The sequence below is a fragment of the Achroia grisella genome, unplaced genomic scaffold (genome assembly GCF_030625045.1).
Source record: "Achroia grisella isolate CSIRO2021 unplaced genomic scaffold, CSIRO_AGI_Agris_v1 utg109, whole genome shotgun sequence".
NCBI lineage: Eukaryota > Metazoa > Arthropoda > Insecta > Lepidoptera > Pyralidae > Achroia > Achroia grisella.
This window is the reverse complement of record NW_026712573.1, coordinates 6,307,527-6,331,333: the sequence shown is the minus strand read 5'-3', so window position 1 is coordinate 6,331,333 and position 23,807 is coordinate 6,307,527. Positions and strand designations below refer to the sequence as shown.

Here is a 23,807-nt window from a genome sequence, read left to right as displayed (position 1 = left end):
TTGAATTTTTTATGTTACATGTATAATTTTCTTGAAAGTTGTGGACATTGATATAATTTTTTGTGTGTATTGAATAAATGTTTATTTTTTACTGTTGTTTATTATTGAATGTATAAATCTACATACAAGTGCGTTTAAACCAGAGAAAGCTTAGTACTTACTTCTTACAGAAAAATCAATCCGCAAGCCACATTAAATAAGAAAATCGTTTCGTACAAAAGTATTTATTTATTTATAAGATTATCTCACACATTTAATCATCACTGACATGCAACATATAATATTATCTAGGATATACAATTTTATTAGTATTTTATTATTATACAATTACCATATAATAGTCTAAATGTAATAAAATGGATAAGAACTATGTTATAAATATACCATAACTAAATATATATAATGTCAATAATATAATAAATAAATTAGCAAATATATAATATTATACTATTATTATTCGCTAAAACATGAATGGACACCGATAAATCTTACCCTACATTATCATCGTTTAGGTATTCAGTAACACAATGATATATTTTACAAAAATTGTTTCAGATTATTTTTGAATAATTGAATATCAATCCATCCTGGGTGCTGATAATAAATGTTCATGGTATTCTACTAGCATCGCAGACTTAAATTATTGATGCAGCAAGAGAAAACTTTTTGTTTTAAAACACTATAATAGCGTCTCGGACACACTCCATTAATATGTGATGTGATAGAAGAATTTTATAGTTGATATAAAATATGACATACAAATTGACGTAATCTTATCCATATAAAGTGTTGCAGGGAATACGTTTTCCATATTACTCATGATTTTATGCAAGAAAAATATGCCAAAATCTATAATTTATTAGGAATAAATATTTACACCAAACGACTAAACTTCTATTTATTGCAAAGGGTTGTGCAACTCTCCTCGTATATTTGTCTTCATTAACTGGAAAATAAAGCTAAAATTAATTCTTATATTCCTGTCACACTACTACTTATCTACTCAGGCTTTACCTTGCCCCGTTCGACAATCAAGTGCTCATAGTAACGAAGTTTTAAGAATTATTTTTTTGTACAAATAAAATACAGTTATAACATAATAGTACTTTTCGCTATACGTTAATATTTTATTATAGTTTGCCTGGACCTCTGTCGGAAGTCTGTCTTACACATAGTTACACCAAGTCTAATGTTTTTACTAAAGTTTCTAAATACAACTCACCTCAACTTTTTCAGTGTAACTAAGTTCTGTTTTACTCAGCACATAGGAAAGTTTAGCGAAAGCAGCCTCCGATGTCATATCAAACGATGGAACTACGCCACATTCAACCAACAACTGCAAAATATTGAAATTTTGGTAAAAAAAACTGACACGAACAAGCTTTGAACCGAGAATTTTGAATCAAAAGTAAAGAAAAAAAACTGTGACAAAAAGCTCTGGCCGGAGCCTCTCAAAAATTTTTGGCCAAAAGAAAATACGCTAAATAAAACATAAATTGACTATCATTGTCTATGCTAATTGTTACATATATACCCAATTTCATGATGAATTAACATACACACTCATAATAACATATACATTGTTTTGTTATGTTTAACTAGGATTAAAATTCTCACCAAGCCAGTCTCATAGATAGCCTTTCCAAGGACTGTGCCGTTGATGCACTGTGTCACATTTACCACCAATACATTATTCTTGACTGCTCGTTCTATTTCCTTATATACCTCCTTCCGTTTAATTGGCATGTTACCATTACCGTACGTTTCTAATACCACTCCTGAAATACATAACAAAGGATTGTTAGTTTTGGGGACAAGTGACCCCATTACTAGTAATATGTGTGTGAGAACATCGTAGTTAATTCCTTCTGAATTATCACTATTGATTGGTTATCTGACCTGACCTTATATTTACGCTCATGTAATCCTATTACTTTTAATAAATTGTCTTATATTTGTTATTTTATACACCATACAAATGAGTAATCAGTGGAGCTTCCTGCTGCGAATTCGATCTTGGATTGTGGAATGAACTACCTGCTGAGACTACAGCATTAAGTTTTTCAAAAAAGGTATATTAAGATTTCTTAGCGGTCGCCACCGCGCACTTGACTGTCCTGGTATTTCAGGCGTCCATGGGCTACCGTTACAGCAGGGGGATGCACCATACCATACCATACCATTATTAGCAAATTAAAAATAATATATAAATGAAAGACTTGCAGATTATATCACAAGGACAGAGTATATATGTTCTGTCAAAAAAGCAGATAAAATTACATGTAACGAGGCCGTAATCGCTATAAGTACAAAAGTCTTACCTTCCATTTCGGAGAAAACTGCCCTTATAACTTCAGGGGTTATTGTTGGTACCACCTTTAGCACGTACACTTTCCTTGACAGGCGGTCATGCAGCCTGCACTCGTCGGGAACCGAACTTGGCGTATGAATTAGCATCTTGGGATCTATATCTAAGGTTGTTTTGGCTTCCAACAATGGGGGAAAGTTGGGGGAGTCGAATGCGTAGATACGGGTGTTGGATATTTTCTTTACCCTGGAATTATAAGAATAATGTCTGTAACCTTATTTATTGCACCTATACTTCAATAAATATGAAATAAAATTATATATAATATAATAATAGTAAAATTTCTGAACAATTCACACAGCGCCATCTAGTCCCAAGCTAAGCAGAGCTTCTGTTATGGGTAGTAGACGACTGATATAAATACATACATAGATACATTTTTTGTAAACAAAAACAGATTGCACCACCTGAGGTCTGTCTTATCTCAAGAAAACTATGACGCAATTAGTGGCCTACATATCGATAAAAACACTAAAATGTGCACAGATGTAATCATACAAATGTTTGTATTGTGCGAGCATCGAACCAAGACTTTAAATACTAACCTGTTACCTCTAAACAGCTTGGAACCAAAAAAGACTGTAACCTCAGGTATGTACTGGGTGGCCGCAATCAAAACAGCACAGAGAAAGTTATTGTTCCCATCACTGCGAGGTTGGAAGATCGGAACCTATTACAACAATGTTTTTATAAATGACTCAGACGCTTTATCTAGGGACAGTTGACCAGCGGGGTTTTTTCACTTTTTCAATTTTTGATTTGTAATTTATTTTTTTCAGTAATGATTTTTAATTGTAATTATAAAAAAGGAACGGTCGCCACGAAAACAAAAAAAAAATTAACAGACTAAATGACGGACGACGAGCTCGGACATACAGTCTTTAGTTATTAATAAATTATAAATAAGTCCTTAGATATCTAGAGAAAAAATGTAGCCGCATTCAAAATCTTATGGTAAGCGGTATCCGTCTCTTATATAATAAATACACGAAAAGCACTACGGACATCACACTATCATGTCTGCCATCCTGTAATTTTACTGATTTGTGTCCACCCTATCAACGTCCAACGGAAGCGCTAACAAAGCAAGATGGCTAACATAGGTAAGACTGTGGTTCACACTCTGTGTGGGTTCAAAAAATTACCGAGGTAGAATATGTAAAAGGTTTACATATTCTACCTCGGTAATTTTTTATATACATAAACCACAGATAACATAATCTTAAATTAATACATTCGTTACCTGGGCCCCAGTGAGTATGACATTCTTTCCAATACTCTCCAGTATAAAAGAAAGCACAGAAGCTCCGTATGCCGTTGTATCAGTACCGTGAAGAACTACGAAACCATCGTAATCGTGATAATATTTCTGCAATTAATAAATAATAACCCAGGACAATTCACACAGCGCTCTCTAGTTTCAAGGTAAGCATGATTTATGTTAAATAGACATAAAATATACATAGAAAACAACCAGTTAAATATAAACAATCGTACTCAGGAATGATGTAAATCTCTCATGTAGGTATTCCTCCCGTGGTGCAAATGTTTGTACCATGGGAGAATTTGTACTCAAAAGCGAAGCGTTGTTAAAGTGATAAACCACTAAATGCATATAATTTGTACTTTATTTTAATTATTAGGTTACATTTAGTTAATCCTTACCTTTATTCATATTCGTATAATTATTACCTTTATATCGCGACCCATTTTAAGCCAATCATCTATTGTGAAGTCCGACGAATCTTTGAGTTCATCATACTCGAATATCTTGTATAATACCTTTAATTCTGTGTCCTTGCCATCTGTAATTAATGTAACATGCAGGTCTTAGTCTCAACACAATTTCTGTACATATCATAAACGGGATTAAAAGTAATCGCGTATATATCTAACGTGTACTTGAATTAAAAAATATATCGCAATTACGTAAAAAATTGTGCTTGAAGAAATTACCACCCACCTATTAAATTTGACAGGTAAATATTATCTAAAATAGGCGATTAATCTCATAATAATTATTAATATCTATGTAGTAGCATTTCTAGCTTTTAGCTTGCTCGATTGGTAATTTTATTATATTATATTTTTTCAAAAGTTCACACTCACCAGGTATTATGAGATATTCCTTCATGTCTGTTCTTGACAAGTGATTCGTCCAATACTCAATGTCATGCAACTGAGGCAACTTTCTGATCACTTGCTCTATATTCTTTTGGGGCACCAATACTGCCGTAAAGTATATTATTATTGTTATATTATTAGTAAAACAAATCTATATTTCTTTTGTGATCAACAAAAGAAATATAGATTTGTTTTAAATCTTAGAAGAATAACTATTAGTAGTCTTAGAATATACTCTATTATTATGAGAATATTTTCTTCTACAGTAAAGATCTACTACTAACAACTTATTTTCACGTTTACAAAAAATATGTATATACCTACTTTTTCCATACTAACATTATATACATTATATAGGTTATTTTATCTTAAAAGTTTGTAGAAATGTAATCGCAGTTAACAGTTGGTAATAATATGTATTATCAAATTTTATATGATAGATGTGGATGAAAATTTTAATTCAAAATAAATATTATAGTTATCTACGACTTATTTTAATAGAGTCGTCTAGTCCTTTCTATGTCATTTCGCGATTCAAGGAAAAAGTTGCTCTAGTTAACTAACCGATCAAATATTAGTAAGTATTTTAAAATATAAATAAATGTGGACATTACAACAATTATTAACAAATTTATTTTACTAGTATTACCTACCCACTTACTATTAACTATGCCACGCTGTGTTAGGTTAACTGGTAGAGATCTCTAGAGATAAGTCCATCTTTGCTTTATTTGTCTATAATTAAGTTTACTACTGTATTACAAAGTGCAATAAAGAATATATTACATTTAATTAAGTAGGTACCTCCAACTATTATGGACATTACTTTAAAATGCATTGTCATTCCGGAGGACTATGATGTCATCCATCTTATCTATAAATTTAACTGCCATATGCCACCCTTCAACCGAAGCATAGCTTGGCAACTGAAATAGGTAGTAAATATTAGAGTACCCACGTAGACAACTTTTTAAAAAGTCTACCTCACTGAAATACTGAGTAATATAATAAAGAGAGCCTGGAGTCACTGAGAGGATACACTGTATATACAAAAGAATTGCTTATGACTGATTGAAGAAAATAAAAAATTTACCTCCTTTTTCATTTTTCAACATGCCAAAAGTTCCACCCGTGTATATCACCAGTATTCTTTTTAATTGCACCATTTTATTATAAATATATATAAAGTTATATTTGACTCTATATTTTATATATAAACAAATTGTAAAATTAGTTTAACTGCTATTTAACGCAATTATTATTTCTTTCACTGTAATATTATAATTCGACTAGTGTTCGATAAGATTACGCATAGTTTGTGTTACTGAACCTAGCTGTACGAGGTTATTGTCTGTATCATCTGAGAGGCAATTATAAATGAAATAGCAACTAAATAGGTTAAATGATAAACCAGTTCTGTTGCGTATTTGTTATTAATTATGTTATTGTTATTATTAATATCTATTCGTTTCATAACGTGGTTTTCTTACCCATTTGAACTAAAGGCGTAACCAGGTAGATGAGGCCAAATGGGTAGGGATAATATTTATAGGAAAAACTTAACTCATTTCACCAAGAATGCAGTCAAAATTTCTAAATAATAATAATCTTCGTACAAACTTCAAGGCCACGACATCTATTTAAGTTTCATAAGTAGAGTTCATAATGATAATCGAATTTACGGGCGAATGATACGAAAACTGAAATAAATTGTAGATTTCGTTTCTCCACACATACATGTATACATTGAAAACAAAAGAATATAGAAAAAATAGATGTTACATATTTGCGATAATTATTTATTAAGCTCATACTCGTACATATGCTACGTAAACATATAATTAAGTACATAACATAACATTGTTTACAACCTATATAAATCAAGTATAAAAATGTATAAAAGAATTGAAAAAAATATAATTGATTGTGTGAAGACCACCTTACTCGAGGTGTTGACCTCTCAATGTTACATTTAGATAATATCATTACAGGTTGGTAGTGTTTATTATTACATCATATATCTATTCATTAACTATATTCATTACATACTAGCTGTACCCGCAACTTCTACTGTTTGTAAACTAATTGAAATAGTGTAAACACTAAATAAGTGGTACTTACTATATTAGTGAAATCATCATCCAAATCTCTTAAGTCTTTTTTTGAAATTAGCGCGTAGAACTGCCAAATATTTCTCAAATCTTTGTTTTATCTTATTAATAATAATATTATAAACTCGAAGGTTTATGAGTATAGATGTATGTTTGTTACTCTTTCACGCAAAAACTACTGAACGGATTTTGATTAAACTTTACAGTAATATAGCTTATGGTATGATACATCAGAATCACTATCTATAAATATAACGCGGTTGAAACCGTGGATACAGCTAGTATTCTATAAAGTTGAGAAAGTTATTACCTACCTACAGACAGCGATCAAGTACATAGGTATTTATTACATGTATACAGTGTAAACATTTAGTATAGGTTTTAAAAGGACATAAATAACAATAAATTTATTATTATTTGTGAAGTAGTAATGTAATATCTAAGTCCTTATTATTTATTAATGACTATTCAAAAGTGATTCAATGTCAGTTTATTTGAATAAATGATTTCTATTCCATTCTATTCTATTTGTATAATGAAGTATTAAAACATCCTGAAACTTTTTAAAACCTTTGATTTATAATAATGTATCTATGTTATATAATTAATTAAGCTCGATTTCCTATTGAGATCTGGATGGGGCCTCAGAATTTTATATTGTTTTAAAATATGACATATATATCGTACGTATTTTCACTCATACTAATGTCTACCACATGTTATGATTATGTTTCATCAGAGTTGGTAACATCTTGAATTGATATAAAACTGAACCTCAATACAAGTTGAAATGCTTCTAAAAAATATATATTGCATAGTTTCATATAATAAATGTTATATTTTAATTGATCCGTGTTTGTACATAAGTACAAAACCATCAAAATGAATCTATAAAAAACAATTTATTGTCTTTATGTCTTTAAAAATTATGTTAGATATTTATTTATACAAAAATACCTCGTGAGTATCCTTTATACGTGCCTACTCTATGTACAGACAGCACAGGTCAACACGAAATGCTACTCTATGCTTTATATTCATGTCTGCTTAGCTTATGATTGTTTCATTTAGATTCTTATAGTAGTACATTGATACATTGTAAATTGAAGGTAATCATTTTATTTCAATTTTATTAACAGTATATCAGTCTTCAGTTGATCAGATCAGATCAGTTATACAGTTGTTTGTATCATTATTAATTTGTATGTTTATATACTTCTGATAGTATATAGTGGAAGAAGTATGCAAATAATCCTGCTTAAATGAAATAACTATGTAGATTCGAATATCTACGTAGAGTACGGAATTGAGAGAGACTCTTCAAACCAAAATTATAATCGTCTGTCTGACAAATCTCTGTATAGATATACACATATTACTCATGAATGAACGCCAACCACCAATTTGTCAACTGTATAAACATCTTCATTTTTATTTTTTGTACCATAGATTATATTCTCAATTTCATTATAATGATTTAAGTCCTCTTCAGTAACCTCTCCTATAGTATTCACGTCCTTGGTATAAATTCTTCCCCAAATACCGAACGAAACCAATTCGTTTTGTCTCGATTTCAATTCATAGATGACACGTCCTCTCCCGCCATTTGTATTCCGAGCGCCATTTTGTGTCGAATCGAGAAACGTAAAATTGTTTGAACTAAGCGGGAATTTGTTGTTTCGTATAGAATTGGGAAAGTAAACTACGTCATCACAGTCCAAAGATTGGTTGTACTGGTGACGGTATGTAGTCATCTCTATGCGGAGTTCCTCAAATTCAACGTTCAATTCGTCTTTCGAAAATCTGAAAAAAATGTTAATAAATTAATTTTAGCAATAAGTTTATTTTCCACTAACATCATAACTACTATTATAGATGCTAAAGTTAGTTAGTTTTTACTGACTCATTTAAGTCTCCACATTTTAAAAAGTGAAGATGGGCCAACTCAATATAAGTACCCATAGTGTAATCCTACAAATAGTTGTAATTACTCAGTGTTCAAAAAATTAATTCAGTTTTTTCAGAAGATAGTGGATTTATTTTTATTCATAAATTATTATATTATGTACATTTAGAACATAATGTAATCAAATAATCCATTACGAATTTAGTCTTATTTTATTTAATACTATTAATACGAATATACTTAGGTATAACTAGCTATATCTTGTAAGGAGGTCCCCCAAACAAACGAAGAACGGCTTAAAATAAAGATCATCTTTTGATTCACTAAATTTTAGTAAATTATCTTTTAAAACCGATTGAGTAAACAAAGTTTATTGATATGATCGACGCTACTATATTATCTATTAAACGCATGGTTTTATTATCCTTTACACCTGCTATTATTTGCGGTTTTCCTGTCTGACCCACTAACCTATAAGGACAGCTGTTTATATCATTATCCTTGCAAGCGACGACCGCACAAGCAGCAACTCCAATCTTTCGTTTCGCGTAGGTATTACTTCTGTCTTGCACAAATGCACGATACTGAGGTATCTAGGGAAGATATAACGACTTCAATAACTACTTTACTTTCCTTTGGTTAATCACGGACAATATTAACAAATATTCGTATTTGTGAGCATAGGTTTGGGTGCTCTCTAAGTATAAAAGTAAATGTTTTCAAAATGCGATGTCATATATATAAAATACATATATAAAATCCAAACTTCAAACGTTCGTCACTCTCGTTGTCAGTTCTACTGGGTCCTGTGCAATATTTCTACTAAAAAACAAATTATTACTAGCTAGCCGACTTACATTTAGTACAGCAATGCTATTCATGTCTATAGGCGAGGTTGCCATTTTTTCACACACGAACCGTCAACTTGTTTGCCATTCCAGTTACATAAAAAAGTAGGTAATCATTACATAGTATAAAAAACAAAGTCGCTATCGCTGTCTGTCCCTATGTATGCTTAAATCTTTAAAACTACGCAACGGATTTAGAAGCGGTTTTTTTTAATAGATAGAGTGATTCCGTAGAAAAATTTATATGTATAATACATGTACACCCATGCGAAGTCAGGGTGGGTAGCTAGTAATATATAATTTCACTTACATTTTCTCCATCCTTTTGTTTGATTCTTCCAGTAATTTTGCAGCTTACTTCCTTATCTACTAGATTGATCTCTTGGAAGCCTGGAGTCAATATTTTAGAGATACGAGTCAGTAATGACGGATCCTTGAGAAGAAATAAGTCGTCTTTATCCGTAGGATTGTCGTAGATCGGACCGGGATATTTACCTGATACCTGGCGAAGAGAATGAAAATATTGCTATTAATCGATGATGAGCAGTGGAGTAATTGCTAGCAATGTGTCATGTCAGTTTGACTTCCACGCGGTTTCACTTGGAAACTATCGTGATAAATTACTAGTGAATATTCTGCGCTAACTAACCTGACCTTATAGTGTCAGCGTAAACAGTTGCTACAGGAGATTGCACTATTATCATCCATCAAAAAAAAAGTGTCTTGTTTTATCAATGGGACTATAATTCAGTAATCTACCAGTTCTCGTGCTGAACTAGTAGATCTACTTTACTTCTAAAGGTCGCGGGTTTGATTCTGTCACGCTACTAACAAACTTTAATATTCATGAGTATCATCGTTTGTATTGATCGGAGTATTTCCTAAGTACTTGTTATGCATGTATTTATAAAATAACATAAGTAAAATGTAGTTATTTAGTAAAACTGTTTTGTTCGGAATTAGGTGGTGGTGTGTGAATGGGCCGAGGTTATTATTATACTCAGGGTATTTGGTATGCATAAAACATGGCTGGCAATACTGTATAATACTGTAATAAATTGAAAATACTGTCTGTAAGTAATTATAACATCCTAAAAAAAACTATATAATATCTTTTCGACTTATTGTATGTTTGCTATGTTGTAAGCTTTTAGTTAGAAGTATAAATTGACACACAAAGCTTTTTGTCATCGAACAGGTTTTCAGTATAAGTCGAAAGTAAACCACCTAGCTACAACGCTCTGATAACATCAAAATGTTTATTACCTTCCCTGGCACTTTGGGTACTCTGGCAACGAGAAGTCGTGTAGTAGGTACGCCTGGCATCACACTAATTAAGGCGCCTGCTTTTCCGGAGTAAATACCTGATCCTGAAATATTGTATACAGAGAAGATTAATTAATATTTTTTTATAAATTTTCATACTCAAAATAAAATCACATCTACCGCTCCTCCGATCGATTACCACCCAATTTAAATGGGGATGAAAATTAGCCTAAGCCGGCCTTATAGCCTAAACGACCTAAACCGAGATTCGAACATTTAGACTAAAGTCTTATCCGTCAGGCGGGAGTCAGCGGCCTTCAGCCGCTCCATAAGTCCTTCCGCGGATTTGGACTGCCTTCTGCACTCGCTCCCTATCGTTCCGTGAAGCTGTAAAAGCCAGCTGCGGCTAACAGTAGAATTTTATAGTAGTCGAGAAAAAACAATATCCCTAATGTTCAATCCGGATAACTATTTCACTTGATAGCAACTGGCATAAACTGAACTGGTACATTTTTCTATGTGATTTGATTACAAATAATAATTCATTCGTTTCTATAATAAATTAACAATTGTTCAGACCACAAAAATACTGACTTCAATTCCAGTATTATAATGATATTTTGAGTTATCCTAACTCAAAATATCATTTATTCCGAAAAATGCAAGTTTATGAAGGCAGTGTAATATACTTGCTGCTACCCACAGCAAGTTTCTAATTTCGCGATAAATATTATATATATACATATACTTCGTTATGTAGATTTATCTACGTTCGTAGATTATCTTATTTCGGTAAAACGAGATAACAAGATAATGCTATATTTAAGAAAAATGAACTTTAGTATTAGGTATAATATGCCTAGTGCTATGGTTCATTCTTCCTTAGTTGTTTGCACAGTAATTGATATCTGTACTGATCGTGGACTCGTGAACTTTGGACTATCATATTTGACTCCAAAATATCTATCTGTTATTCAATATATTAAACTTGGCACGATACACACATCGTACACAATATATGAAATGTAATTTTTCAATATATATATTTGTCTTCTATGCATTCCTAAATAATTCAGTCAATTGTGTTAACACTTTGATGAAGTAATGTGCGTGTATCGACGAGGGTTCGTGGTAAAAAGGAACATAATTATTAATTATGTTTACGCCTTCCTAAATGGTTCAATAGATTACGATAAAAGTTGTATATACATGTATATACATGTATTGTCTGATCAACCAATATATTCCATGTAAAATGAATGAAGTCGTTAGCATAAAAAATAACAATTTAAAAGATAAATCAAAAGAAATTTAAGTCAAAGTCTTGTATTCTCTTGGATTGTCACGTGAACGAGCACATAGAATAGTGGTCAATATATTTTTATATAGTGATTTTTTTATTTATATGTCAGTCATTCTAAAATAAATCAGTGAAAATAAAAGCTAACTAACCCCGTGATATTAATTGCCTTATCTACAATTTCTCAGCAATTTTAATTTAAAGAAGAAAGAAGTCATCTGCGTACATACCGCAATCTCATCTATTTCAGCCTCTAAGCAAGTTTGCAAGCTATGGTTTATTTGTAGGGTGCAGATTAGACAGTGAAATTACAATATGAAGGACATAGGATTACAATCAAGTGGCCCGGTTACCACTTGTCATCTGGTTGCCCGTCTAGTTCATTTGCAATTTTTTTTATAACTGCATTTTGTTTAATTAATTAAGGTAACATGGCCCATATTATAGACTAACATACATAAAAAATAATAAAAAAATATAAATTCAAATTGTCACTATGGTCACGACACTGACGACGGCAATCTGCCAAGGTGGCGCCGATACACGACCCCCTTCGGCCAGTAGTCCTCCTTCATAAAGGTGGGCAGCATGTTGGTCACGGCTGGGCCACGAACAATGTAATGTCAATTATATTTAAGTTAATAATATAATAAGAGAATAACTACTTACCAGCAGTACCAACGGCAATGTTATTGGCTCCACTTGCTAGAAAGTTCACATTCATGGTGTAAGCATACGCCTCTTGAATCTGCACCGCTGGAAAAGTATGTATTCAGTTTAAAGTATATGTATATAAGTATAGTAATTAATAAACTTAAACACAAAGTCTTCAAAAAATAATTGTAATTATCAATATCCTGTACTGTTTACGAATAGTGAACTATAATTATAAAATTTCGATTCATTCATTAATATTAAATTAATGAAAAATGCAGACAAACCTGCCCATTATTGGTTATGAAACTAGCGTACTATTTGTACTATTGGTAGATACGTATATTTTATTTTGTAAAATGTCTAAATAGTAATGAAATAGAATTGAAAAAAATCCTCCTTTTGACAGTCGATTGATATGATATTATTTTCGTCCAAAGATCAATAAACTTAAAATATTTCTATTAAAATAACAAATTCCGTCCAAGTCGGTTCAGCCCTTAAAAATACCTAGAAATGCGTAAAGCAGAGCTACCCATTTTATATATGTACGGACTTGTGGACTTTATTTTATACGAAGGAACGAGCGACAGAACATACATATATGTATATTACCGCTAACTATAATGCGGCTCTGAGGTCATTAAAAGAATCACTCATATTGTATGTGTTTGAGTAATTATCTTATTAATTTATACCAATAGCAGTTCAATGACTTTACAAAGGTGATCAACAAATAAAACACTGATAGTCTAAATCCTTAAATGCAGATAGCATTTAAGGATTTAAACAGAAACAAAGTATAGAAGCTAAACTAGACACTGATTCTAATTAGATTAATTTATTGTCAAAATTTTTATATTTTAACAGATGTCAAATAGGTAAAGAAGGTATTCTAGATTTCTCTAATCTTTTTCTATAGTTATTTATTGTTATACATAATTGAGCATATCAGAAGTGTGTAACCGTAGCCAATAGACTTAAATATCAACAACAGAAATTGTTTACTTAATTGAGAGACGTTATTAACTATTCCTATTAACGAATTAAAATGATATTCAATATATGTATAATGTAGGTATATTTAGCCACACATGTAATTCTTAAGACGTAACGGAACAGAGCTGAAAATAACACTATACTAGACAATGTAATAATACATTAGCATAAGGGGAATGTATTACATTAATGTACTAGGGACGCCAAACGAAATCAATCGAACATAACAAAAAAAAACAACATACAGTACGTACGAAGTACGAGTATCTACAAAATATATGGATTCCTGGACGAAGACATATTTGTCGTAAAAAAATTTTGAAGATTTTGTGCCCTAAGAAAATGTATAAATAGGTAACTAAATATTTAACGGCAGCCACAATTATTATGCAATGTGTATTTTTTTAATTAATGCATCCATAATTGTACTTAATTTAATAATGGTGTTTATTAAATTAAGTAGTAATATTTTGTCCATAATAGTTTGTTTTGGAGAAACAAATTGAGTCTATGTGAAATTTTAGGAATTATTTGTATGAGTCAGAAAGGTTATAAAGTTAAGTAATAAAGTCGTTAATACTGGAGATTAGTAACCACAGTGCTAGTAATGTATCAATGTCAGGAAGACCCATACACCCTAGGAGAGGGGGGGGGGGGAGAGCGTCTCCCTATGCTCTGCTGGAAACCATTGTGCTTTAATTCTTAGTGAATTTACCCACACGATGACCTAACTGACTTTATTTAATGCTCCACCTCATCCTACTCTACAATACCGCCAGCATGTAATGATACGAAACGAGATTCAATTACTGATAAATAATTAATTAGCTTACTATGTACCACTAAGATACGTTTAAGCAATTTTTTTATATATTTATAGTTATACTATCTGTTGTAAATAGAAACGAATTCGTTGTCTGCTGTGGCAAAATAAAAATCAGCACACACAATAACATTGAGTCACCTCTGGGCACAATCTAATCTAGACACAAACAAGCAATCAATACTTTTAAACCACTTATTATTGAAACAAATGAAAAACATATTTCAACTGATACATACCTACAAATATATATTATGACAAAAAAATTCTATGTAATCTTCACGATATTTCATGTTAAATTTCATAAGACCCGTTCAATTCGTGATAAGGTAAGAAACAGAAAGAAATACAGATTTACTATATTTGTATCTATGAATTATATCTAATTATTATTACTTTAAAAAAGATTTTATACATTGCATATATAAATGTTTATATGTGTGCCGAGGGATTATGCCAGAACTTCGCAAAAAAACTGGCAGGTGGGCATACAATGTAGTCGTAACAATGTAATTCAATACAAATTTACAGCCTCTACGTAGTAATGTAAATGCATTATTGTAGTCACTCACCTGTCAAATAAGGTATCTCCGAAAACCACATCGTGGAAAAAACTACGTCCGTGATATTATTCTTTTCAACAACTTGAATGGCTGGCACTTGGAACATGAGGTCGAAACAAATAAAGTGGCCAAAACGTACTCCGAAATCCGTATCAAAGAGACCCAGTTCAGGTCGAAGGGCTGGAAAGCGTGACCACTCGGCGAATAAATTGATTTTTCGGTATCTGTGAATAAATATAAACCTTTATTTTCCTACTGAACTGACTATTAGATACATCTATAATAACTCGCTTTAGAGTGATAATAACTGGACTCTACTACTCCCTGGAAAACTATTAAAACAGCAAGTCATAAATTAATTTGTAATTATATTTTTATAATAGTTTTTCGCAACCTGACTTTTACTGCTATGCTCTACTGTAGTAGAGACTACTACATAATACTGAAGTAGTCGCTATATTAAAATACCCACGGTCTGTTATAATTACTGCGTTATACACATATAAAAGTGCAGTAAGCTTAAAATGTCTTCAAAAGCAAATCTTTTTGGAGTCAGTAAAAATAGAGTCAGTAAGGCCTTGGTGATCTCCGAGTGATCCGAATGCGATGCGATTCCTCTAAGGATATTTATATTCATTAGTATATATTGTAGTATAGTATAGCTTGTATCTGTCTGGAAGTATTGACATAAAAATTTTCCAGGGATGTTATTATTATTATATAAGTCATTACCTGTCAATAACGGCGCCAGTACGGTCAAAAACGACGTTAGTGTTGAACCGGTAGACATTTTTCTCAGGACAAAACTCTCCTGGCGCATTATTGCAATCCATTTCCTCTTGTACATTGATAACTACGTATATTTTATTGTCTCTGGCAGCTCTGGATATAGCTACGATTGGCTGAAATTGATATTGATAAACAACTTTATTTATAAACTTTATATATAGCTGACCTGTTTGATTTCGTCTGCATCTCACTTACTTAACATTTATCATTATATTTCGCCCAATTTACACAATATCTTTTTGTAAAGTTTCACCAAAATCCGTTCAGTAGTTTTTGCGTGAAAGAATAACAAACATCCATCCATCTATACTCGCAAACTTTCGTGTTCATAATATTAGTAAGATAAATTACTTTATAAATAAGCAAATTTAAATCGGTTACTTCTAACAGACAATAACGGATAACACAAAAAGCTACTATTTTCACTATATAGTAGGTTTATTTTCTGCTTCCTGTTTCTTTATAAACACTTAACAACAACTATATTATATTCCTTGTATATAGCTTGTCTACTCTCTCTCTAAATCATTCCGAAATGACTGTAGGTTTGACATATCATAAGAGTCTGTAATAGATTTACAAGAATAAAAATATTTTTAATTTTAATTTGAAAAGTAGAAATTGCATAATCCTGGTTTTAGTTTAGAAAATAAGTATGTGCGCGTAGGTACAGTAGTACATACGTACTAGTAAATACAAAAATGTCTAATCTTTTAATAAACATTAATTTTCCTTGATAAATTCAATTTGTTTTTGTTATTTTTAATAAACATGTGTACCTACGCGAACAAAGTACATCTTGCAACGAGTTTTATTAACTTGTATGTACACTAAAGTGTCTCTTTTCTTTTCAATTTATTATTTTAAGCTTAATTGATAAATACTTTACGTCAACAATTAGCCCGTTTATCGAATTTTAACTATATGATATACTGGCCGACCCGCGAAACTTCGTCTGTATTTACCCCCGTTTTGCCACATTTTTCAATAGCTGACTAACATATTTCCTGACTGTCATGCCATAATTACAGAGCCTTATAGTCTCTCTCGGTAAATGGTCTGTCTAACACTATAAGAGAGTTTTTGTAATCATATCAAACGGGAGGTTATCTCTGTATTCAATGCACTCGTTATATACGTATTTATTATAATATATTAGCCATTAAAAACCATTAAATACATATTTTATAAAATTACTCCAAGTCAATTAAGTTTCACCTATTAATAAATCGAGTTGCTCCTTATCAACTTACCTCATCATATAAATCAGGATGTAGAGCTGGTATGGGATACTCTCGCAGGAGACCTTTGATAGGTACTTTTACAATTTCTAATTTCCTAAGTAACGTCATTTCAGGGAATACTATGATATCCGCATTCTGCAATTAATAATATTAATACAATAAACAATTAAAACTCTATAAATACTTAAAAATATTTAAATAAAATTAATTTCATTTTATTCGTGAATTTAATAGATTTTTTATTTATTTCATGTAAGTTACTCATTATCGTAAAATCTATTCTACATGATATTATTGAGAACTACCGACACAACAATACGAGATATATCTTCGGACGAGAGTATTTTAAAGACCTTATTAGTTTAATACCTAGCTGTCTATTGTTGAAACATTTTTCCGTACAAGTATGTTTTGAGTTTATGCTATTCCGTTCTTACCTGTTCAGCTGCATTTTTAATATATTGTACGTATTTATTTAGGGCCACGGAAGAGTTTTCTGTGACCTCAAACTCTACGACCGCTGCTACATAGCTGTCGTCTTCCACTCTCGACTTCTGAAAAGATGCAACGAATAATTAAATATCAATAAATACCTAGTATGTAATATATTTATTACTCGCCAATTGATACCTCGAGCTTACTTTCCATACGTAAACTAAAATAAATTTTGGTCCGGTGTTTTCAATACATTACAATTAAGAAACTTTATATTATTAAGAGTATAACAAAAAATAAGAGATATTTAATGATAAATGGCGTAGTCAAAATATTTTAAAGTTTTAGATGTATTTCATTAAAACGAAGCTACAGGAAAATGAAATTGCACAAGCAAACGGTAAAAAATTACCAATTCCACATTGAAGTCACACTCAAATTGTTGCCTTATTCAATTTTGTGTCTATGTATGTGGTGGTAGAGTTCGTATCATCATTTTAGTAAGGAGATACAAAAGAACTTTAATAGATATAAAGTGGTTAATCTCCATCGGGTATTGAATACGGTAACTTCATCTAAATCTAAATCGTAAATCTTCCTAATTTTTCTAAATAGTTGAAAATAGAATGAGATATTCTAAGATCAGATATGCAATCTATTCATCATTTTTTATTTAACAATGATTGGTATCAACATAAATAAAAAAGCAAATAGAATAATTTAATTAAATACGTACTTGTATTGTTTCCTGTATGACGAAAACACAAAGAACCGTCAATATTAATTTAATATTCATTGTTAAGTTAATATAGGTAATGACTATAACTGTATGCAGAATATATAACTGTCTTCGAACACAAACATCACAGTTTTCTGTTTATATTGCAATTATTATGATAAAGCAATAGCTAATTAAGTGGAGTAAACGAGAAGGCACGACTGTTCACGACGTAATGCGCATGCGCAACGGTTGACGGCGCGATCAGCTGTTCTTATTTACAATGAGAATAGTAATCACTCGTTTTGTTGTTGTGATGTGGAAATATACTCAAACTTATGTCCGCCCGTGGCTTTTCTTGTTTCCGAATTACATCAAATATGATTATAAGCGCCGTGGATTTATTATTGCTCAAACTTACAGGCCTACATTTGAAGGTCGTGATCTAAATCTGGCGAACAGCAAAAATTTCTTTATGGTATAATTAAATAATTCAATTAATTTCAATGTCAATACAAAATATCGAGCATAGACATTGTACATATATACGTACTCTGAAGTTATAACACAAGAAAATAAAAAGATGTTTGTTTAATATAATGCACAAGGTTTTGGCACTTCCGTTTATTAAAGGTACCTAAAAATAGCTTTTATTTATGCAAATAATATTAATAGCTGTTATACATTTTCTTATATGGCTTCCTATTTTATATTATGAAGGACAACAAAGTTAAACACCACGGTAAGATACAGATAAGATAAATATTTGATTACATTAGCTAAGACAAATCAAATTCCTTTTGTTCAACTTCATAAAGGAAAAGGTTCTTTTTTAACTTGTATTATAATTTTTTGCTTGCCTATCTCATCGACATCGCTGTACAGGTGGTTCAAAAGAAGAAAATATGATATGCATGGACTTCATGTTTTTTTAATCAATATCTTTCAGTTCCATGGCAAAGTTAAACTTACAAATTTTACTATAATTACATTAAATTAAAACATACAAACCACAGATAAAAGAGTATACAATAAACAAACAGCTCTTTATTTATCTTTAATTCATTAGGTAGAGTTAAACTAACATACCTGTAATGATATTTCTAACATGCAAATAAATAACAATACAAATATCAAACGCGTCATTTTCACTGAATCACATTATTATATTCCCAAACTGTACAGTGTACACAGACACACAGACTAAAGCGGCGTCCACCGGTTCTGTGTATTTATGAGACACGAGACATAACATCCTCGTCTCCATTTTTAAATACGATACGATTTTTTTTAAAATAACATTTTTACACGTTTAATATATATCGTAATTTAAAGAAAGTTTTTATATTTTGATGCTGATGCAAAATGAAAATGTATGGATACACACAGGATACTTTTTACTTAATTGCAGTCAGACAACGCCGCGGGATTCATTTAGCTTGCATATATTTTAAAATTGCAAGATGGGTTCTAGTCCTAAATTGTCCAATAATTCTCCTAAATATATGGGTAGTAACCCATATAAGTATCGCTGTTACTAATATTGTACATATAAGCAGATTAAAATGTACAATTTTTCAATTGTATATTTACTTCACCGTTGCAATTACAAACCATACAACATCTGCAACTCATATGGTGACCATCACCATAGAATTTGAAAAAAGGTCCTAATATTCTTTCTCTGAAATATATATAGGTATATATTATATTATAGTCGCCTACTGTTTATTCACATGCAAAAATATTTAGTTTTACGTATTTGCAAACTTAGTAATTAGTCAAATTACCACCTTTGAAATAATAATAATAATAATCTTTATTTGTCTCAAACAGAAACTTTTTACACAATACATCTATTGCCCATAGAATAATATAATTTAAAAACAAATTAATGAGACAAAACGGTCTATAACTCAGTGAGGGCAGTGAGTCCACCCTCTCTGCTATTCTGTTATAGCCTTTACCAGTAAAATACAATGTGAGATCGACAACGACGATAGCATATTAAGTTTTAAACTACAACTAACAAAACAAACATAAAAATTGACAATAACTAAACTAAATATTGGTAAGGATAAAATCAGTGATGAACGAACTGGCGACGGCAATTCGTTCCAAATTTTCAAAATCAGTTTTAAAAGACCAAAGAAACCAATATACGCCCACAATACAAGAGCGGTTCCAGCCTTGGCGCCAGGAGGGGGTCACATAGTCGTGGTCAAGTCAAGAACTTATAATTTAATTTTGATAACAATAGATGCAAGTAAAAAGTAGGTATTTTATTAATGTACTGTACCTACTTTAAAATATTTATTCTTTATTGTAGATACACTTAAAAAACTTAACACATAATAACTTGTACATATTGCCATCTTCTCTTGAAGACATCCAGAGAAGCACTATCACGCTCGGAATGAGGCAGTCTATTAAATTCCATATTCGTGGTGAATAATTTGTCATAATAGCTAGAGGTATGTATGTCGAGGGGTATGACGTAAAACTCCGCAAAAGTGAAGAGGTATTGCGACAAGGGTTTCCAAGAAACAAAATAAAAACAGACAAAATACATATATTTAAATAATAAAATCAATTTTTCTTTTACGTATTTTCCCGAAACATGTTATTACGTCATTTACGTCAATGGGTACGTTTTTATGAATGTGGAGAAGTGCCAGCCCGGTTAGGCGATCTTCAACCATTGCAGATCTTAGCCACGATTTAATTCTGCGCAATGTAGAGAAAAACCTTTCCGCTGTCGCTGTACTGACAAGTAGTGTAGCCATAATACATAAAAATTTTCTTACCTATCTATGTATTCTATACCTACATATCGATGTCATAATTTTATATAAGATCAGAAATCGACTGCGCCATGTCCTGGCTCCGCTGCCAAGCCTGCCACTTCACCATCCACAGTCCCTATTCATTTACACAGACAGACAGAAACTGGAAGATTATCTAGTAATAATGTATAGTCGGTAGCTAGTCGTTTCACAGTTTAAATGTCTTCATTACTATATTCGCTTTTAGGCATGAAAACGCTAAACTTATATTGAAGGTATGTAGTTACATAAAATTTGTATGGTGACAAAATATATAAATAAGATCATTAAGTTCAATTAGTGGTCCACCTAAATCCTGGATCCAACTCGGTCATGACCCCCATGACCCCCTTCCCCCCCTGGATCCGCCGTTGCCACAATATATTCTTTATATAAAAGAATCAATACACAATTTACAAACATGAAAATTATGGAATAAAAAATCTGTCGAAAACTTGTCGATTTAATAGATAAAATATGGATTAAATGTTATGTTATTAATACAGTATTAAAATATGTTATAAATTAGAAATGTAGAGTACAAAGTGCACGAATAATAAAATTAACATAGTGCAAGAGCCTACTGTACTCGGCTGCGAGGTAGTTCGATGAACTCTGTGATACTTAGTACGCTTCGTATTACAAAGATAGGTATAATGGAAACATATGTATCGATTCGGGAGCAGGGAAGTCCTATGGCTCACTAGTGAGAGAGATGAGTGTTGGAAACTCCAACAAAACTACAGATATACTTAAACCTTTTTACTATTTACTACATACATTTTAAATAGAGAACTATGTGCGTTCTTGAGCGATTAGCTTTTGTACAGCAGTCAGACCCTAAATCACATATTTTTCGAATGTTCCGCTTATAATATTCAACGCTTGGTCGTTATTGATAATTTACTGAACATTTACAAGAAACCGGAAAAAATCCCGCGCGACATCCAAGACATGCTAACTAATTTTGAAACATATATACCTATATATTTATACGTTACCTCGATATCGATAAAACTTTAAATAATTGATACAAGGATATGGACTACGGATAAGACTTAAATTTTGAACACGAATGAAAACATAATAAATAAACATACATAAGAATTGGCCTTTGGCCTCATCACTTGTTCAAATATGAAGAAGTTTCAAAGTAGACTAGGCTGTACGGTCTAAGAATCATTGCCTGTTCCATCACTGAAAAGGAGATGGTCGAATATGGAAAAAAAAAAAGATTAGCTTTTGTTTTTGTTTGTTTTTAGTTTCCTGTTCAATATTTCGCGGCATATTTTGGATTTTATTTATTAATAAAATATCATAACATGTCAATTTAAAACGAATTGATGTTTTAATTATTTTACTATACATTAAATCTACACATTGTGTATGTGTAAAACAATGAACGAAGTGAGCTGAATATAAGAGTAAATTTCCGGCTCTAATTAGGATTTACCTTTTGTGTTGCATTTATATTAATATATTATTTTTTTAATAATTAATAATCATGTAGTAGTCTTTGTCACGATTATGAACTTTAGTACGCTCTTCATAACAGACATTTAGTCGTGCGAACAAAAATGGCCCACAACTATTTTTGCATTTTTATTGCCATATAACATTTCAATTCTGTCACGATAAAAAATATATAAGCCACATTATAACCGATTAACATAAAGTGATCATAATAAAACGGTAAAATTGATAACGATAAGTTCGTCGGAAATCACAATATGTCATTGTGTTGTTATGTATAATAAATACATTATGCCTACGTCACGATAAAAATACTTAGCTATTACTGAAAATTGTGGATATTATTATATGGCTGCATAGACAATTTTTTGAAATGCTTATCGGTGGCAGGTACAGGTTAAAGGGAATTACAGAATTTTAGATTTTAAAGAAAATCTCTGGGAACCAAGGGATTATTTAAGATACGTATTTATTATTGGATTTTTGTGCAATTACGCTCTTTGATTATATGATTACTGTTGTATAATTATAACAGATTAGATTACATGAAAGAACACACATTAATTTTGAGTACACACGAATTATACTGTAGGCATACAAATCTACTTCTAATTTACTAATATTGTAAATGCGAAAGTTTGTTAGTATGGATGGACGTTTCGATATTTATTACTTATATAGACCAAAACTACTGAACAGATTCTGATATCAGATCAGATAGATTTCTTCTATATATTTCTACATTAACATATAGTGTACTTTTTACCCGAAGCAATACCCCTCTGATAGATATCGCAACTATCGAAATAACAGCGTCGACTAGTGCTGCTATTAGTCTGAAGTCGATTCGTCGGACAGGATTGATCGATTTTCAGTCGGTCCATAAGTCCTTCCGCGAGTTTGGTTTCCTCTGCACTCTCCCTAATTACAGAGCACTATTTTATGTAATGTATGTATGTACAAAATATGTAAGACTAGTTTAAGGAATACGAATTTACGCGGACAGCGTAGATGGATAAATCAGGTAGTAAATAATCAAAATAGTCCAAAATTACATTCTTACAGCATCACTGTAATTGCTCCTATGTATTGATATGTTAAACTTCGAAGACACTCACCAGTCTAAAGTATTATATTCACTGAGGCCTAAGGTTTTATTATTTTGAGCTAAATTTGTTCAACACTATGCAGTCAACATTTGCAGCAACAGGAGAAATATTTTTTTTTAAACAGAGTTGAGGGCGATTCTATAGAAGGCGAAGAACTAAAGTTTCTTGTAATATTTTATTATTCCTAATTATTATTTATTACAGTTTGTTACTGTGTGTTTACTTTTGTAAATATCTACACGAACAAGCTCA

General features: G+C 31.3%; 2 protein-coding genes across 5 annotated transcripts; both read right to left on the bottom strand.

Annotated features, from left to right (window-relative positions):
• Positions 1–250: 250 nt before the first annotated feature.
• On the bottom strand, positions 251–7,652 carry LOC131845708 (L-asparaginase-like). Of its 4 annotated transcripts, XM_059194812.1 has the most exons (10): positions 5,586–6,542; positions 5,279–5,418; positions 4,478–4,597; positions 4,061–4,173; positions 3,612–3,737; positions 2,914–3,038; positions 2,322–2,554; positions 1,618–1,778; positions 1,223–1,336; positions 251–946 (listed from the first exon to the last, which is right to left on the bottom strand). In XM_059194812.1, the coding sequence occupies exons 2-10, from the start codon at positions 5,334–5,336 to the stop codon at positions 899–901; spliced, it is 1,098 nt and encodes a 365-aa protein (XP_059050795.1). In that variant the 5' UTR covers positions 5,337–5,418; positions 5,586–6,542; the 3' UTR covers positions 251–898. The 4 variants fall into 4 exon arrangements, with proteins under 4 accessions (XP_059050795.1, XP_059050810.1, XP_059050789.1 ...); XM_059194827.1 differs by lacking the exons at positions 5,279–5,418; positions 5,586–6,542 and adding an exon at positions 7,561–7,652; XM_059194806.1 differs by lacking the exon at positions 5,279–5,418.
• On the bottom strand, positions 7,623–19,343 carry LOC131845740 (vanin-like protein 2). The gene is made up of 10 exons (XM_059194835.1): positions 19,238–19,343; positions 17,433–17,549; positions 17,005–17,130; positions 15,695–15,864; positions 14,972–15,186; positions 12,593–12,679; positions 10,624–10,727; positions 9,668–9,859; positions 8,981–9,102; positions 7,623–8,406 (listed from the first exon to the last, which is right to left on the bottom strand). The coding sequence occupies exons 1-10, from the start codon at positions 19,292–19,294 to the stop codon at positions 7,983–7,985; spliced, it is 1,614 nt and encodes a 537-aa protein (XP_059050818.1). The 5' UTR covers positions 19,295–19,343; the 3' UTR covers positions 7,623–7,982.
• Positions 19,344–23,807: the final 4,464 nt, after the last annotated feature.